General features: G+C 40.6%; 1 protein-coding gene across 17 annotated transcripts in view; it reads right to left on the reverse strand.

The window, feature by feature from the left end:
- Window positions 1–4,736: 4,736 nt before the first annotated feature.
- The window catches only part of eya4 (EYA transcriptional coactivator and phosphatase 4), a 526,724-nt gene continuing 510,838 nt past the window's right edge, over window positions 4,737–20,622 (reverse strand). For all 17 annotated transcript variants that reach the window (XM_059645294.1, XM_048531657.2, XM_059645296.1 and 14 more), the window contains one exon: window positions 4,737–6,915. In XM_059645294.1, coding sequence (XP_059501277.1) covers window positions 6,835–6,915 — 81 coding nt within the window. In that variant the 3' untranslated portion in view covers window positions 4,737–6,834. The remainder of the gene's footprint in view (window positions 6,916–20,622) is intronic.

Genomic DNA, 20,622 nt, shown 5'->3' on the forward strand with positions numbered 1-20,622 from the left:
TTGGAGAAATGAAATGTGAAATTGAGTTCACTTTTACCAGTGCTGCTTTTGTGCCCTTGCTTAAATTTAAAATACTAGTCTTGGACCTAGTCAAAACCATACCTAGTATAGCCTATACGCTGGTAGTAGCATATGATGCTGGTCGAAGAAATTGTCCTGAAAACGTTAAATGAATTCCTCTTCTAAACTACTTTTCCCTATCTGATTTTTCCAGTGTATAAGTAGGTTAAAATCCCCCTGGTAAATGCTGTCACTTTTTGACAACATCCCATTATTTCTTTCTTGAGACACTGTCTTATTATGCAAATAGGACTAGTTTTTGGTCAGCATGGACAAGTTGGACTGAAGGATCTTATTCCATGCTGTATGACTCTATGACATTATGTGGTTACAGCTCCCGAGCCTGTATATAACTCCTACAAGTGCCCTCTTGTCTTTATCATTTCTCATCTCTAACTCCACTGCTTCTATATCCTGGTTTCCTGGAATTAGGTCATCCCTATTATGCTAATATTACCTTTAGTTAACAGAGCTACTCCTCCACCCTTTCTTAGCTTTTTATCCTTCCTAAATGTCATATACTATTCAGTATTCAGATCCCAATCCTATTCATCCTGCAGACACATCTCAGTTATGGCCACTACCTCATACTTATTTATCTCAATTTGTACTGCTAGTTCATCTGTTTTGTTTTGAATGATATGTACATTCAAACACAGAGCCTAAAGTTTTGTCATTTAATTATTTTTCTACTCCTTGTCATATCTGCTGAGGATGTTGCTGGTGCATCAATAGGACGATTATATATATCACATTGGTTCATAGGTATTTTATTCATGTACAGCTGTTATTTTACGAGCTTTCATTTAGAAAGAATAATTAGTACAAGGCACCGTTTGGTGGAAGAACCCCTTATTAGATTGTTCATGTTGCCACTTGTACTCTTTAAATCGCTTGGCTGACAGTCCTCCAGCTCCTTTCACTTTCATAGTCAGCTTAGTACCTGCCAAAAACAAATTGTAAGAGTTCTTCTTAAGAGATGGTCTCACCGCCTGGTTTTTCAGATGTCACTTGGCACCTAAGATAGGAAAATCATGACTCCTGTCCTAGGCCTTGTGCTGGGACTGCAGAAACATTGGAGGAATTGGAAACCAGGATAAGGGTGATATTTGAATCACAGAATGGAATGAAGGGATGGAGAGCCACTGAGAGCTTTGCTAAGTACACAGTCCAATTTTCCCCAGGCCTCTACAGATGACTTTGTCAGGCATTGGTAAAAACCATATTTGGAGTGAATGCCACAAATAGGCTTTTGGCCTCGTTGTTACACATGCATATGACCTTCTTCAGCTTAGGGGACCTCCCAACCTTTTTTTGTTATTAAGCAGTATGGCGGACTGTAATGTACATGTTCGTTCTGCTTACCATATTAAGAACATACAAAATAGGAGCAGGTGTAGGGATTTCAGCCCCTTGAGCATGCCTGCTAGTAAATACGATCATGGTTGATCTCATCCCTGTCTCAACTCTATTTTCCTGCACGCTCTCCGTAACTCTTCAACAAATTAATTAGGGGCTCGGTGTGCAGGCTAGCTCCTGAACAATGAGTGCTGTGCAACTGAATGTAAATGCCAATGTATTGTAGGAGTTACATTCTTATTGATTGCTCCATGAATAATAACAAAGCTTAAGCACTTTTGTTTTCTCACCTTGGCTTAGACTCAAGCAACCACTAATTACCATTACTATAAAAATATTAAATAAATAACTTTAATTTCATAAAGAAATTTCTACTTCCAGATTAAGCCTTTTTTCTTGTGACTCTCAGACTTTTCAATCTGTCGAATACATCACTATGAAATACAACACATTTTGGATCAGAAAATGGCATTCACTTAATGTTTTCGCGTGAGTTGGGGTAATTTCCATTGATGCTGCTACTAGCTCAATGCAGCGCCCTCTACAGGGCAAGAACCAAAAGACCTGTGGATCATGTAAATCAGGAACAACAACAAAGTTGCTGGACAAGCTGATCAGGTCTGGCAGCATCTGTGGAGGAGAAAGCAGAGTTAATGTTGAGGGTCTAGTGACCCTTCCTCAGAACTCAAAACTAAGTTAACTCTGTTTTCTCCTCTACAGCTGCTGCCAGACCTGCTGAGCTTTTCCAGCAACTTTGTTTTTGTCCCTCTACAGGGGATCTGTGGCATTGTGAGAGGGTAGATCACAGCAATCCTCACAGACACATGCAGACTGCAAATCAAGAAGCAAAAGAAAAAGAAAGATAGTGATGGGAAATGAACTAAGATTAATTTAGTTAAAAAAGTCTTCGAACAGAATGAGATGTCAAATTTGCAAATGTGTTTTTCAGAGCCAGGCATGTTTGTCAGAAGTAATTTTATTGTTAAAAACTTGTTTACTTTTGAATTAATTAGCCATGACATTCTCATCTCTTTTCAATGCAAGATTGGTGAGTAATTACCTTAAATTTACATCATTTGCAGTTTCTCTGCGGATTATATTGGGGAACTCTCAAACAATGCAGCATGAGCTTAGTCAGGGTATCATCGACAATAAAGTCTGAGTTCTGTATTTACATATGTATGCTTGGATGCCATAGTGTTATTAGTACAGCAGAATCAGAGCTGTAACCTTTTCATCTCCCGCGCAATCACAATCAAAATAAAACAGATTGTCACCATTCTCTAAATGACATGTCCATCATGGGCCTCCTGCACTGCCACAATGATGCCACCCGAAGGTTGCAGGAACAGCAACTCATATTCCGCCTGGGAACCCTGCAGCCATATGGTATCAATGTGGACTTCACCAGTTTCAAAATCTCCCCTTCCCCTACTGCATCCCTAAACCAGCCCAGTTCGTCCCCTCCCCCCACTGCACCACACAACCAGCCCAGCTCTTCCCCTTCCCCCACTGCATCCCAAAACCAGTCCAACCTGTCTCTGCCTCCCTAACCGGTTCTTCCTCTCACCCATCCCTTCCTCCCACCCCAAGCCGCACCCCCAGCTACCTACTAACCTCATCCCACCTCCTTGACCTGTCCATCTTCCCTGGACAGACCTATCCCCTCCCTACCTCCCCACCTATACTCTCTCCACCTATCTTCTTTACTCTCCATCTTCGGTCCGCCTCCACCTCTCTCCCTATTTATTCCAGTTCCCTCTCCCCATCCCCCTCTCTGATGAAGGGTCTAGGCCCGAAACGTCAGCTTTTGTGCTCCTGAGATGCTGCTTGGCCTGCTGTGTTCATCCAGCCTCACATTTTATTATCTTGTCACCATTGCATGCAATTCTGATTTAATAGAAACTTCTAACATAGCACTGTTCCTTCTATTTACATCACTATCAAGTTTTAACCCTTCTTTAGGTGTCTTCTTTTTGAAAATATTTTTCGGTACTATTAGTGTATTATATGAGGGAGATAGAGAAGCCAATTTTTTGTATGATAGCATATCGAAAGTGCTAAAGCATGGGTTTTAATGATTGTTCAATATAAATCTGTTGTATTTAACGTAACACCAAAACTGGGAATATGTTGCGAGACACATAACATCTGAAGAGGTTCACAAACTAGCAATTATATCTGAGCATCTGACACAGCTCTGACTATTCTCTAAAACATCTTTTGTATTTTAAACTAGTTTCTTGCATTTAAGATTTTTTTAAAAAATGTAATATTTAAATGTTTTCTTGCTCTTCCCACTTTGGTTTAGCTGGTCAGATCAGTGATTACACCAGGAGGGTCCCAGCATTTTTAATCTCAGGTCACAATAGACCATCACCACAATAGGCCATGGTTGTAGGTTAGGATGAGGAAAGTTAGTGTTCCTACTTCTGACAGCGTCGAGAAAAGTGTGACCATGTTGATACCACTGAGGATAAGCATTGAATTCAGGTGGCCTTCACCTCCTTTCCTGAAGTAGAAAAAAATCAACCAATATTTATTGTCTAATCTTACATCTGAAAACTGTCTTTTTGATAAGATATACTAAAGGGTGGTCTTTAAACTATAACCTGAGTAGGGAGTCCATTCTATAAGAAGAACATGGGTGGAGGAGAAAAATGGGAAGTGGTATAAAATATTATTTTTGTTGATGTTTGTATCGTTTATTTCCATCGTTCTTCTTGCTGAACTTATTTAGGTAAATCTATCCTATAAATATTTTGTTGAAACAAGGTTATGTTTCACAACAGGGTTTCCAAAAGCATAAGAGGTGTTTGTGAATGACAAAGCACACATTAGTTGATTTAAAGTTCTGTATTCTACCTCCTTTCTTTACTGTTAAAATCTATCAGTGAGCAATCTCAGTGCCAGGTTTATCCTAAATCAAATCCAATCTATCACCAATGACTTCCATTTTCATGTCCAATAGTATTTGGCACCTCTGATCCTAGCTCAGATACTTGTGATGAAACATTCACTTAGTACTGTGTCACTGCATATTCAACTTCTCCAGTGCTGTACTCAGTATATTGTTCCCACTCCCTCACTTCAAGCTGTCCCACACAAACTTCAATACATCCAAAACTTTCCTGGCTGCTTCCTATTGTGTCCTCATTACAAACAGACATTCGTTGTCCCAAAAACTGAGACTACCTTAATCATTGAAATTAATTTGTTTTATTCATTTTGAACAGAGGTATCAAGACTGTTTCTGTACATGTATTTTCAGATAATTCACACTAAATATATTACAAAGAAACCCAGGGCCATTTAAATTTCCACAAGACTTGATTTTAATGTTCAAAAAGCACAATCAAAATAAATTAAAAAAAATGAACAGTATACTGTTACCACTAAAATGTTGCTGAGTGGCCAATACTTATTATTCCATAGCCCCAGTATTGAAATCTGTAGGAAGAAAGTCTAACAAATCAGAGTGGCGTATCAATGTTATGTGCATTCTCTGAATATACCCTTTAGTAAATCACACACAGAGCTGAGGACAAATTGTATTTACAGCATATTGACAGATTAACTATTCTATTATGTGCAGTTTGCTTTTTGCTTTTTCTAATGCGGGAAGGGAGTTGAGTTGGAGAGATCAGAATGTTCGTACTTTAGCTCTTGGAACTGCACTCAGGTTTCCTTGGAGGAGTTACAGTCAGTTTAAAGACATAATGGATATTTCCATGCTACTCAGTGAAGATGTTGATTGCACATGATATTAAAAGTACAAGTTTATAATATGGTATTTGGGGCGTATAACAAAACTAAAATTGGATTGCTACACAAGCCATAATTATATACTTAGAAAAATAGTTCATTACAAAATAAAATTTTGGTATGTGATAATGCAATCCTACTGAAAAAAAATCTTGTCCTTTTCCTTAAGATTTCTTTCCCCTGTCTGCCAATATGCTGTAAAAATATATAATGAACAATTGCATTTGTTCTGTAGAGGACGAACTTAGTTTAAAGGCTTTTAACATCAGCTATATTTAAAGGTCTCCATTCTTTAAGCAAGTTATTAAAATGAATTTGATTGGTGTATTATACATTAGGAACGACAATACAGGCTTAGAAAAACATTTGCAAATTTGTTAGGTTAAGATGTTAGATAACTTTTCACTTTATGTAATTTGTAGAATGAATTCGTCAATGAAAACTGGACACTTTCTAAGATGCAATAAGCCCTTAAACATGTTCAAAATCCTTACCCACACATCTGCTTAATCATAGGTACAACAAATGGGGAGACAGGGTGTGGATTGGGAGAGAGCTTAAAAAGTGAGTGAATTCCTAGTATTATAGTTTTCAGATTTAAAGAAAATATGAACTAGCATGAAATCAAATAAGTGCCCAAACCAAAAGTTCTTTTAGAAACTTCCCAGAAATGGTAAAGACAAGCATAATATCAAAAAGTGTCAAGCTGTTTCTTAATGACTAAAATAGATTACCTCACAGTTTAAATTAAAATGTTTCTCCTGGATATCATTAAGGATTGCAATTTACAATAAAACACTAAAAGTCCAAGTAAAAAGACAAAAACTCTCTAATTTTTAATTTCCTGTTTAGACCAACAGTCCGGAACAATTCTTCTCTGCTTACACAACGCAGAGTTCTTTTATTTCTGATTCATTTTAATAATTTGGTCATTTCAAAAAATTAATCATCACAAAGAGTTTATCTATACATTTGTGGAACAGAAGTTACATTGTAACACACCAACACTGTCTTATTTTAAGGCACAGCACATCGTTTATGTATATTCTCCTTGTCAAGCTTTACAAAAAGTGACTATCCCCACAAAAGCATTACATTTTTGAATACAGCTGCTAACTTAGAGTAAGCTCTCACAGTAACTAAGTTACACAAACTGCAGGTCTAGATGTGATTGTCAATGTAGCCCAGTGCACCTTAAATGCAGGCTCAGCTTGGATAAGCAGACTAAAGTTTGCTAAAACACTGCATTATTGAGAACATCCAATGGCAAAGGAATGCCGTTGAACAACTTCATGCCGGATGCATTGGTAGCAGCTTCTTGTTTCTTAAAAGAACTAGTTCATTGTAAAAGCTGTTCAAGCATCCTGGGCATTGTATAATCACTTGAAGAGTTGTAAAATACACACAACTTGCACTTTATCTATAATGAACAATATTTCCTAAGACCAACATAGTTCCTTATGCAGAGTTTTAATGTACCAGTCACTGTTCAGCAGTTTGAATTCACAATAGCCTCACATGACAAATCATATCTCTTCATTTCTTAAGACAAACGTGGAAGCCAGAGGTGTTGCAGATCACAGAGGGAAACTTTATATACTCCTATGTAGGTTGTTAACATTGTATCTCTGGCTGTACTGCTCAAGGCAACTACAAGTATTCCAGTTCCAGTGCTTGATTCAAAGCCAACAGATCAGAGTGGCTTGATATCCTCCAGAATGGCATGTTGTGCTAAATGAGTAAGGAGGAAAAACAAAAAAAAAGCCAGCATTAATAAAGAAACCGATATGTGTATGTTGATAAATAAATGTATCACTTTCAAAATGCTTCACTGCATTTAAATAAGATGACAGTAGACTGAGAACTTATTTTAGCTACTGATAATGATGATGTTTCATTCATCAAGGGAGGAAACATTGGAGAAGCTTGTTGATTTTGCCACAGTCACCGACTACAGTACAGTTTTTGTAAAGGCTACACGGTCCCTGGAAAAGGGTTTCTCAGACAGGAGGCCACACAGAATTTTTTTAGGAACTAGGCCAAGACAATCATGCACCCTTAAGTGGTTCCCAAAGACAACAAATAGAATATTCTCCAGGTGTTCTGCCTGTTAGATGTGTACATTGCCTTTGAGAGAGTCAGCAGTTCACTCCATGTACAGTGTATCTAATGCTGTGACTCCGCCTGACAGTTGGTCTGCAAGCTGCACACTCAGAAATTAGACAGTTGGTGGTAAATGTATGCTTTATAACTTGCAATGTGTTTTATTGTTTGAAACAAACTACCTCACAGAGTTAACCAATACCTGAAAAGTGATTACTATGAACATGACACGATCTGTGCGTGAAATTAGACTGGGCAAAGGAAATTCCTACTCTGACAAAGCTTGTGGAGTGGATAGACTTTTTTATAGACTCCAAATTGCTCCTCATTGAAACTTGTTGGAGCAGCTGGGATCCAGTGGGTATGGGCTGTGACTGCTTCAGTTTTTGATTGTGGGGACTATGGTTACTGGCATGCCCATATCCAATGGAACTGGGTGAGTGTGACATAGCATTCATCTAACCTACTTTATTTCCATGATTGTGACAACTGAAAGGGTTGGTCCAAGGTGTCTATATCGGCACAGATATCCTCTGCACACTTCAAGGGCAGAGTAGTAGGAAGCATAATTTCTAGACAGCCTTCCCTATTTAAAAGCCCCGGTCAGGTAAAAGGGGAAATGACAGTGATCCACAGCAGGCTGCTAGATACTTTTTTTGATTACTCAATGAAAAGGCATATCATTGCAAGGAATGGAGACAACTCCTAGATTTAGCAATGCCATCTGGATACAGGACGTTGAAGCTGGGAAAGTAGCTGTGAAAGGCCAGGAAAGAGGCCATTAAGTGCTGCCCTAGCCAACAATGCTCACATCACGTGGCGGAACAGATTTTAAAAAAAGCTGCAGTAAGAGAGCAAGCTGTCCTCCAGAATGACTATGGGCAGGGAATGAGAACATGTTGCAAGGTAGTCAATGCCTAAAGTCTGGTACCATGACATGGTAGCAGTGCCAGAAGAATTTTAATAAACTGGGTGGTCAAAGTTGAGTGTTTAAATCTTCATATTACATATAATACGTTCCACACCACACACCTCTTACACTGCTCAATGTGTCAAAAATACCTCAGTACCATACCATGACACTCAGGACTCACTTCTAAAATCCTGACATTACCCCTCACCCATCTAAACCCACACACACACACACACACGCACGCACGCACGCACACACACACACACACACGCACGCACACACACACACGCACTCACACACACACACACGCACGCACACACACACCCACCCACACGCACGCACGCACGCACGCACACACACACACACGCACTCACACACACACACACACACACACACACACACCCACCCACCCGCACGCACACACGCATGCACGCACGCACACACACACACACACACACACACCCACCCGCACGCACGCGCGCGCACGCACGCACACACACATCTCTGACAGAAGCAGAGTACTGCAGCTGCTGGAAATTTGAAACAAATACAGAAAATGTTGGAGGAACTCAACAGGTGCCTGTGAACAGAGAAACAGAGCCTAATATTTTGAACCGATATGATTCTTTTTCAGAACAGAAAGAGGTTGGAAAATGCCTTTTTTGGATACTTTGACAGATACATCTTTTAAGCATTCCAGCTCGCACTTCAAAGACTGCACTTAACCCCAGAGGCAAACACACTGACACAGGATTGTGCAAGTTTGGAATCTTTACTTCAGAAGTGGGTAGAGTTGGGGCTCATTGTACATTTTCAAGACAATGATGGACAGATTCATGTTGGGCTAGGGAACCCAAGATTATTAGATGTGGGTACAATTAAAATGTTTAAAAGACATTTGAATAAGTACATGAATAGGAAATGTTTGGAAGGATATGGGCCTGCAGCAGGAAGGTGGGACTAGTTTAGTTTGGGATTATGTTTGGAATTTACAGGTTGGACCGAAGGGTCTATTCCCAAGCTGCATGACTCTATGACTCCATGGCAACGTTCCATCTAAGATCCACATATCCACACTAAGTTTCCATGATCAGCATTGGGAGGAGATAATGAAGAGATAATGGGAACTGCAGATGCTGGAGAATCCAAGATAATAAAATGTGAGGCTGGGTGAACACAGCAGGCCAAGCAGCATCTCAGGAGCACAAAAGCTGACGTTTCGGGCCTAGACCCTTCATCAGAGAGGGGGATGGGGTGAGGGTTCTGGAATAAATAGGGAGAGAGGGGGAGGCGGACCGAAGATGGAGAGAAGATAGGTGGAGAGAGTATAGGTGGGGAGGTAGGGAGGGGATAGGTCAGTCCAGGGAAGACGGACAGATCAAGGAGGTGGGATGAGGTTAGTAGGTAGGAGATGGGGGTGCGGCTTGGGGTGGGGGGAAGGGATGGGTGAGAGGAAGAACCGGTTAGGGAGGCAGAGACAGGTTGGACTGGTTTTGGGATGCAGTGGGTGGAGGGAAAGAGCTGGGCTGGTTGTGTGGTGCAGTGGGGGGAGGGGACGAACTGGGTTGGTTTAGGGATGTGGTGGGGGAAGGGGAGATTTAAGATTCATTTGATCAAATTTGTCTCAGATTCATTCTCTAAGTGATATAAAACCCCACTAGTTCACTAATATTCTTTCAGCAAGGAAATCCAGCGTCCTTACCCACCTGGCCTACACGTAACTCCAAACTCACAGGAATGCTGTTTACTATTTACTGCCTTCTGAAATGACTCAGAGAGCCACTCAGCTTAAGGGCAAGTAGGGATGTACAAAAATGCTGGCCTTACCAGTCATGCCCACATGCTGTGTAAGAATAATAATACAAATTTTCCCTGGTGCCAGAGCAGTTAACTTGATACAAGATAATAGATGTAACTTAATAAAAGTTATTTCCAAAGAAATTGACACACAGTTCTACATACAAAAAGCCATCACCCTGAATGCACTTTTTAAGACTGATGAGATCACAGCTTATGGATTTCTGTTGTAAATGCAGGAGGTCCTAGATTTATGAACACTTGTACTTACAAAAGCATTCTCTTACAAGAGTGTAACTTTAAAGATCTGACATAGAAACATTTCCTCTACTTATGATCAGCTCCTTTATATTGTCCTGCACTGTGTTTCGACTTGCGCACAAACTAACTTGTGAACATACTCCAAAATAGAACCTGTTTGCAACCCAGGGACTATCTGTACACAAAGTTAGAACATTTTACTTAGGCAGTTTCAACTCAATTTACTGCATCTCTGCATTTATGCTCAGGTGTAAATGTAACAAGTTAAGGTGTTGATTACAGTACAATCCACTGCATTTATCCCTTGTATCGTAGCTCCTGATGAATTCATGCAACCCTAAATAAGACATTCCAGACTTATTTATAAGGGAATTCCTACTTCAATGTTTGGAAGTTGTCTTGGATCTCTGTTAGTTCAGCATTCTATTTTTGACAGGTTTAGAAATCATCCTGTGAAGCCTCCCTTTCCCCCTCATCCCTTTTGCAAACTTCTTCTTGATCCCAGAAACCTCTCTCAGCCCTTTCTCCAGTCTATCAACTTGCAGCTTCTTTCCCCAGTCCACTCTTGCAGCTTCCTTCTCCCTCTCAAACCTCTTACAACTCCTGTTTCCACACCAATCCTACTTGCAGCCTCCTTTTCCCATCCACATCCTCCTACAGCCTACATTTCCTTTCCCCTCTTGAATCCTGCTTATCCAAACCCAAACTCTTGGAAGCCACCTCCTCCTCTGGATGGCACCCTGCCCATTGGTCCAGCAGATGGAACTCTGGGATCTGGCGGAAGGTCTGATATTCAGTCAATGGCAACTCTTGTTTATTCACCTTCCCTAGGACCTTGAGCTAGTGGACTCAGCTCTCACCCTCTGGACCTTGGCTCACTGATGATCGTATATTCTTCAGCACCATCCGTGATCCATAGACACTGAAGTAGTTAGTCCCACATGTCCAAATTCAACAAGATGTTCATACAAGAATAATGGTTATCAATCCCTACAGTATGGAAAGAGGCCATTCAGTTTACAATGATCATCTGAAGACCATCCCACCCAGACTTAACCTCCTACCCTATCCCGGTAACCCGACATTTCCCATGGCTAATCCACCTAGCCTGCACATCCCTGGATGCTATGTGGCAATTTAGCACGGTCAATCCACCTAAATGGTACATCTTTGGACTGTGGGAGAAAATCAGAGCACCCAGAGGAAACCCATGCAGATGCAGGGACAATGTGTTAACTCTGCCTAGATTGTCGCCCGAGCCTGGAATCAAACCCGGGTCCCTGATGCTATGAGATAGCAGTGCCAACCTCTCAGCCACCATGCTGCACCTCTTCAATCTCTACGCATGGGTTGACAAGTGACAAGTAATATTTAGGGCACACCAGTGCTGGGCAATGACCAACTCCAACAAGAGCAAATCTAATATTCTCCCTTGACATTCAAAGGCATTACCTTTGCTGAATCCCCACTAGCAAAATGCTGGTATTTACAAATAGCAGGCCATTTAAATACAGTGCCTATGAGAGCAGAGCAGGTAATTCACCTCCCATGGGTTTCAAGGAAAAGTTGGGAGTCTGATGGAATCCTCTCCACTTGCCTGGATGGATGCGGCTCCAACAACATGTTACAGTTGTATAGGATTTTGGTTTGACCACATTTGGAATGCTGCGTAGAATTCTGGTTCCCACATTATCAAAAGGATGTGGATGCTTTGGAGATGGTGCAGAGGAGGTTCACCAGGATGTTGCCTGGTATGGAGGGTGCTAGCTATGATGAGAGGTTGAGTAGATCAGGATTATTTACATTAGGAAGACGGAGGTTGAGGGGGGATCTGATTGATGTCTACAAAATCATGAGAGGTTTAGATAGGGTGGATAGCAAAAAGCTTTTTCCCAGAGTGGGGGACTCAATTACTAGGGGTCATGATTTCAAGGTGAGAGGGGAAAAGTTTAAGGGATATATGCATAGAAAATTCTTTATGCAGAGGGTGGTGGGTGCCTGGAACGCGTTGTCGGCGGAGGTGGTAAAGGCGGGCACGATAGCATCATTTAAGATGTATCTAGACAGATACACAAATGGACAGGGAGCAGAGGGATACAAATCCTTGGAAAGTGGGTGACAGGTTTAGATAGAGGATCTGGATTGGCGCAGGCTTGGAGGGCCGAAGGGCCTATTCCTGTGCTGTAATTTTCTTTGTTCTTTGTCCTAACGCTCAAGAAGTTTGGCACCATCTGGAACAAAGCAGCCCGCGTATGTGGCACCACATCCACAAGCATCCATTCCCTCCACCAGTGAAGCTCAGTAGCAGCAGTGTGTACTGTCTACAGGGTGCACTGCAGAAATTCACCAAAGATCCTTAGACAGCACCTTCCTGACACAATGACCACTACAATCTAGAAGGACAAGGGCAGCATGTATAAGAGGGCATCACCACCTGCAACGTCCTCTCCAAACTGCCCCCAAATTCTGAATTGAAAATTAATAACCATTCCTTCACTGTTGCTGCTTCAAAATGTTGGAACTCCCTACTTAACACCATTGTAGTGTAGGTCTACCTACACTACATGGACTGCAGTGGTTCAGGAAGGTAACTCACTACCAAGGGCAATTATGGATGGACAGTAAATGCCAGCCTAGACAGGGAAGCCTATATTCTGCTGAATGAATTAAAATACACAGATGAGCATGGCAAATTTACCTTCCCTACAAGGTATTAGTTCATCAGATGGGGTTTTGGATATCTTTATTTTCCATATTTACGAGGTGAATTCAAATTCCACCAGTTGTCGTTGTGGAATTTTAACCTGTATCTCCAAATCATTAACCTGAGGCCCTTCATGAATAAGCCAGTGACATTTCTGTGACACCACCATCTATCCCCAAACTAAGCAGCATGGTCCTGTAGTTCCCTGTTCGCACTCAAGCTTCACCACTACCACTCTCGTCATGCCATTGTTGGTGATCCTTAGCCAGCTGCCGAGGTCTCTAAGTATCCATCCATTGAGTCCTTAAGGTCCAAAGCAATTTGATGTCAACTTTCAAGGTGTTCTATAATCTTGACCAGTGAAAGTCAGCTATCATCTGCCAGTCATGCAGCATCTACTGAGATAGCATAGCATAGGAGCACTGGACCATGCAAGGGCATCTGTAGCACAGGTACTTATGGAATGTACAAGATCACTTTTTCTATGTTATTTACATTCGCTTGTATAAAGCCGTTGTGTTAAGATCACTGGTGCGGACTTTTATCAGAACACTTCAAAATGACATATCTGAAATGGATGAATTATAAGCAGATGATGAGTCCATGTTGGGGGGATGAAGGTGTTTGGTCAATGAAAGTGAAGTCACGCAGTGCTGTTCTTCTCTCTCTGTTCAGATGCAGCTGGTCTCCACTTTATTTTACTTCAACCTCCTTCTGAGGTGACCTCCTTATCCAAAGAAGGTGGTTGCTGGGCACTCACTATTGTGCTGCCTAGAGGAAACGATATATGCCACACACTTGGGAACTGTCTCAAGCATGTTTACAGACAATTCCCACCAAGCAATCAAGGTACAATCTGTTGTAGGAGACCATGGTTCTCATTGAAAAATCCTTGATCTCTCATGGGCAAATGATGATGGTAGGGGGTCAACACATCCAGTGACGAAGGTGCATGCTTTATCTCAAAGAAGTCTGTTGAGTGTCATGGAGACCCAAAGATGGTGGTGAATACAAACTACTGCAGGATAAAAGCAAGTTGCACTGTGAGTAAGATAATAAAATGTGAGGCTGGATGAACACAGCAGGCCCAGCTGCTGGGCCTGCTAGGTTCATCCAGCCTCACATTTTATTATCTTGGATTCTCCAGCATCTGCAGTTCCCATTATCACTGCACTGTGAGTATACAAGACACTCACCAATACCAAATGTTACACAATGACTGATAGCTCTTGTGGTTGCAGTATCGCTCCCTGTTGTGGTGAAGGGCCTGCCAAGCTGTGTGAACATTCAATGCTGCTCTAGACAAACAGGTAGCCTCCTGTCCTGGAAAACTCACTAACCTCCCACACTGATCCTCCCTCTTCAGGGAAAATAGATTTTCTCTCGTCCTGCACAATCCTCTGTCATCTCCCTGACTCATCTCTGTAAGGCAAACCACTAAACATTGCTCATATTGCCAGCTGCCATCTGGAAGACACTGGTTGTGAAGAAGGAAAGGGTGATGATGATTTTCGCTTGCACTGGGAGAGAAGCCCTCACCTTGATTTGCTACTCTAGACTGTTGAGAAGGAGGTAGCAAAATTTTGTCAATGTCCCTTTGGTAAAGCAAAATATCCAGATACCTTGCTTCTGGCTGATCGCAAGATGAGAGTTCGTTCTTGGAAGATCCTCTTGGGCTTTTCTTCTCTTCTCATAAAGGTTCTTTTCTCCACCTCCTCCTCTGTCTATCCTGCTCCTGCTACAGAGTAAGTGACACTGCAACTACTGTCCATGTGCTTAAGCAACATTATACAATTGCCTTAGCTTTTCTGCAGTTCACTACAAAGCTTGTACCAACATTTTGTGTCACTGGTAGACAGGGTGGTGAAGAAGGCATTATGCATGTTTGCCTGCATAGCTCAGACTTTTGGTGTAGGAGTTGGTACATCACGTTGAGGTTGTACAGGATGCTGGCGAGGCTTCTTCTGGAATACTGCATGTGGTTCTGGTTGCCGTGTCACAGTGAGGATATTATTAAATTGGAGAGGGTTCAGAAAAGATTTGCCAGGATGTTGCCAGTAATGGAGGATTGAGTTGTAAAAATAGACTGGGATTTTTCTGACTGAAGTGTACGAGTTTGAGGGGCTGACTTTATAGAAGTTTACAAAATCATGAGGGGCAAAGATAAGGCGAGTTGCAAAGGTGGGAGAATCCAAAACTAGGGTGCTTATTTTTAAAGTGAGAGGAGAAAGATTTGAAAAGGACACAAGGGGCAACTTTTTTATGCAGAGTGGTTAATGTTTGCAATGAACAACTGGAGGAAAGGCTGGATGCAGGTAGTGTTAAAACATTTAAAAAACATTTGGATAAATACATGAATAGGAAAGGTTTGAAGGGATATGGGCCAAACGCGGGAAGATGGGACTGGTTTAGTTTGGGAACATGGTTGTTGTGGACTAGTTGGACCAGAAGGGTCTGTTTCCATGCTGTATGACTCCATGACAAATAAGTCAATGTGATTCTCTTTCCCAAGAGGAACGAAGACAATGAGTGGCCCTTTAAGTATTCCAAGATCAGGGGCCACCTTATTTGCTAACGCTTTTGCTTTCAGGAGTGGGTAAGTAATGCAATCACTGCATATGCACTGACCAATTTTTCCTTTAGAATGGCTTGTTGATTTTTGCGACAGTGAATGGATAGATGAGGGAAGTTAATGTTGTTGCTGTGTAGCTTATAGATGGTACACATTGCAGTGACAATAGCAGAGACTGGATGTTTAAGTAGGTGATGGGGTCCCTAACGAAACTTTGTCCTGGATCATGTCAAACTTCTTGAGTGGGCTACGTCTCAAAAGCTAGCTACAAAATTGTTCTCCTCCTTGCCCCAACTTAAAATTACGCTCACCATCTTGGACTTAACTGTTACCCCCAAGGTGAATCTCTAGGACCATTACTGCTATACTTACCTCATTAGAATAAACAAATGAGGTTGGCGCACTAATATTGCATGTTCCCTCTTTGATATGCACAAAGGTCAAAATTTTGGAGAGATACAATTCCTGCATTTGTAATACAAATTTGCGTATCCCAGCGATTTTAATAACTATGAAGTAAAACAACAATTTCTTGATAAAAAAGATTTATATCCTCAGAAAATGAAGGTACACATAAATCACAAACATAGCACTATTCCACAAAACATGAATATATAATAGAAATGTGGAGAGTGTTTTAAACATTTTGTGATATTTTCCTAAGTTTGTAGGAGTCAGATGTTCTTAAATACATAGCACAAGTTTCTGAATCCTGACTGACATTTTGGGGGAGGGGATGAACGGTGGGAAAGATATAAAGATTCATTAATTCCCTCTTGGCTTAAAGGACAGGAAAAGCAGTTTATAAACATTACAGAATTTTCAACACTCCAGCTGTGGTGGCTTATTCTTGTCAATCAGACATGGGACAATGTGGACTCAGGGTGGTAATGAAAATCAAATGGAACTGAGTTTAACTGAGAGGCCACGTCTAGCAGTGCCATCCCTCTGAGGTATCCAAATGCAATTCCTTGTTACATAGTGAAACTTTAAACCAGAACTCTCCAGACCGATCAGTGAGTGAACAGCAGAATCAGATTGGGATGCTTGGAACCCCAAAATATTTAATCTCTGTGTTGATTAATTTTTTAAAACATTATAAGTTAAAAGACTTGTTACGTCCTCTCCTCTTAACCCCAAAGCTACTCATTAAGAAGAAAGGCATAACCACATTTTGCTCTTAAGTATCTCCCAGTTCAAACTTGCAACCATTTGTTAGGATGTTTACAAGAATGGTTTGATTTTCTTTCACTGTCTCTGGTGATCAGTCCATGGCAGAATAATTTATTAAAACCAGTAATCTTGTTCCTCACCCACCAGAGCAACACCATCTCACCCCCTTTCTCTGTGCTTCCTTCATGATGAAACCCATGAAAGGAGGGGTCTACTATAGCAAATCAGGTATGACAATCCTTAACATTCCTAATATAATCCCATTTTAGAAAGATTTCACTGTTTAATTCATTTACAACAGATGATGTTTTATTCCCAGCTGCAGTTTCGCAAGTGTTTTTTTTGTGAAATACTGCAGGGGGGAAAAAAATATTTTTGTAGATCAACAAAATTTTTGGATTTAGAGACTGTTGCAATTTTAAATTACTTAAGGAGTGTCACTGCTTATTCAGCATGATATTCTCATTTTGCTTTCTTTTAATCCTGTATCTGACACAACTGAGGTAGCTCATGCAAGGAGACTATTAATGGGTTTAATACATGGAATAATTATTTGGTCTCTTTTGGATCATTAATTTTACTTCATCCTCCGCTGATGATCATAAATCAAAATGGGATCTCCTGATTTGATCCCTGAGGATGTTGGTTGGAATTTTTCAGTGGACATGATGCACACCTATGTGAAAACCATTAGAAACTGGAGAAAGTGCTTCAAAACAATAGTTACAAGTTATGCTTTGCTACTATTATAGAAAGCAGACATAAGGCCCTAGCTTGGTAATGTGAGGAACTTCTACATATAAAACTCCCTAAGGAGTTATAGTATTGACTAATGGGCATAGCGAATGGAAAAACAGCTGAAAAGAAAAATAGAATTCAGGTTTTTAATCTCGAGTTCAAATAATGTCTTTTCTTAAAAATATCTGCAATATTAATTACAATCTTCAGTACAAATGTTAAATTGCTGCACTCTGAACAGCAAGCTGATATTTGCAAAGAGCATCACACAATGATCTGAAATCCCTGTATGAGGCCCATTTCTTGCACACATTAATACAGATGTAACTGTACCCGTAGTAGCGCAGTAATGGGTTTATTTAGCTTATCTCAAATTCAACCATGGAAAATTGTGAATTGAATTCACTTAATCTGGTAATTTGTGGGCTGGCATGAGAAACAAGGGCCATGAAAGGAGACATGTTGCCAAAACACCCAATCAGTTCACTAATGTTCTTCAGTGCAGGCAACATGCCAAACTACCCTGTCCAATTACATGTGATTCAGCTCCTAGTAACTGACCTTCAGAGCTTTCTGAAGTCCTGAAAAGCCATTTGAACATCATCATTATACCTATCTGTGGTTTCACCATTCCTCACACCTCAAGAACAAGAAGAAATTGTGAAGAAGGCTCAATTCACTTGCAAATGTACTGTTTTAATGTTTTCTATCGGTCAGACAATATGCCAATACTAATGCTCTGAGAGTTATTCAGGCTGCTGTTAATGACCCTTTTTTATGGCTCAAAATTCTTCAACTTGGGCGGCACGGTGGCTCAGTGGTTAGCATGTCTGGCATGTCTAGCCCAATGTCTAGCCCAATGTCTAGCATTGAAAAGTAGTCTCAGTAATGATTGTCACAAATCCCCATCTTGTTCATTCATCATTTATAAAATCAATAAATCCCACAATGCAAAAGCAGGCCATTTGGCCCATCATGTCAGCACTGACTCTCCAAAGAGCATTCCACCCAAACCCCACCTACTTACCCTATTCCTATAACCCTGCATTTCCCATGGCAAATCCACCTAATCTACACATCCCTGGACACAACAGGCAATTTAGCATGGCCAATTCACCTAACCTGCACATCTTTGGACTGTGGGAGGAAACTGGGGCACCCAGAGGAAACCTACGCAGGCATGGGGAGAATGTGCAAACTGCACATAGGGTAAGTTATCTGCTGTTATAACTGGGTCTGATCTACATATTCTTCAAGACCCACCAAAATGTGGCTAGCTCAGCAGGTCCGGCAACATTTATGAAGGAATAAACAGAGTTAACATTTCGGGCCCAGTGACCTTTTCTCACAACTGCTCCCGATTTACAGCATCCGCAGTTCTTTTGGTTTTCAAAATGTGGTTTACTCTGAAATGGCTGAGCAACCCGATCAGCTTAAGGGCAATTAGGGATGGATAACAAATGCAAGTGTGGACTGAAATACCTACACCCCATGCAAGAATATTAGATTTACTTTTAAGTGCTGAATTTTAGCCTTTCGTGCCCTTTATACTTTGAACTAAGGTAAAAGAAATGTTTGTACATCGTCAGTGGGGCTGATGTCTCCAAACACTCGTTTTTACAGGTAGGGGGCATTATAGCTGGAAAGTTAGTACTTTACATCCTGATCTGTTATACTTTATTAAAAGATCTATTTTCACAGTTTTTACTTGCATTTTAAGGAACATGAAGATGATTGGTTCACAGTGAAACAATGAATTGTCCAAGCCAAAGAAGAAAATGTCTCCCACTTACAATGGCAAAAGCACATCCAAAACAAATTCTGGACGTGTGCACGTCATGAGTTTGGAATTTCCTGGCACTGATACCAAGTCATTAACTTCAAGAAATGTAAAATTGGATTAGACTGGAGTTCCAAACTGTCCCTCAGATAATCCATTTCTCTGCACCCACCACCGTTCAAATGACTGGCAGCAGACGTGCACTTATTAAAGCAACATTCCATTCTATTTAAACATAATTATATAATTAATTCCAAAACAGCAGGGAATAATCACTCATGATCTTGACTATATTTCATAGATGCAACATACTAACTGCCAGGACTAGTACAATTTTTTTTCAAGTCTGTACTTCAGAATAAGAAATGAGCCAAAAGCTCTTTTCCTTTCCAAATGCTCCAGACTCTCAAAATGGGGTAAATTTCCTGATCTAATCAATTATTTACAAATTGACCAAGCATGTTAAGATTCCAGCCATCCAAAGCAGGCAATAGGATTAAAAATTGCTTGCATTTATTTATAAATGTAGAATCAAAGCTTACCCCTCATGCTTCTAGTATACGGCCAAAAGACATAAACCCAAACCGTTCACCCTTTCCTCAGAAAACAACATTCATCTTAGGAATCAGCTAAGTGAATATTTGCTGAACTATTTCTAATGCAAGCTTCTTCTGGAACTCCATTTTTTTAATAGTTTACAAACCTGAAAGTGATTCATTTTTCTGGAGTTTCTGTTTCCTGTAGGTTAGCCAATCCTCTATCTATCCTAAAATGCCAACACCCACACCATGAGTTCTTACTTTGTGCAGTAACATTTTATAACATCTTTTTGAATGCCTTTTGAAAATACAAATACACCACATCTACTAATTCCCCTCTTTCACCAAATCTTGCTGACCCTCTTGATTTTATTGTGATATTCTAAAAGCTTTGCTTCTATCTCCTTAATAATGCGTTCTAGCATTTTCCCAATGTCAACTATTGCACTCACTGGGCCATGGTTTTGTGCTTTCAGTCTCATGCTTTTTTTGAACAGTGGTGTTACATTTGTAGCTTTCCAGTCCACTAGAACTTCCCGGAATTCAGATTACAACCAATGCTTCCACTATCTCTGCACCATTTTAACTAAGGGCATAGAATTCAAGTCAACAGGATTTGTCAGGCTTCAGTTCCATCATATTTTTCAAATATATTTACAGTGTCCATGGTTGTTTTCAGTTTCTTTATTTCTCGTAGCCTCTGTTTTTCTACTTTTCCATGGATATGTTTTGTCTTCTACTGTGAAGATAGATACAAAATATTTGTGCAAACTTTCTACCATTTCCTTGATTCTTATGGCTAATACCCCAGTCTCACCCTCTAAAGAACTATTGCTCATTTTTGCTTCCTCTTTGTTA

The sequence above is a fragment of the Stegostoma tigrinum genome, chromosome 4 (assembly GCF_030684315.1).
Source record: "Stegostoma tigrinum isolate sSteTig4 chromosome 4, sSteTig4.hap1, whole genome shotgun sequence".
Lineage (NCBI taxonomy): Eukaryota > Metazoa > Chordata > Chondrichthyes > Orectolobiformes > Stegostomatidae > Stegostoma > Stegostoma tigrinum.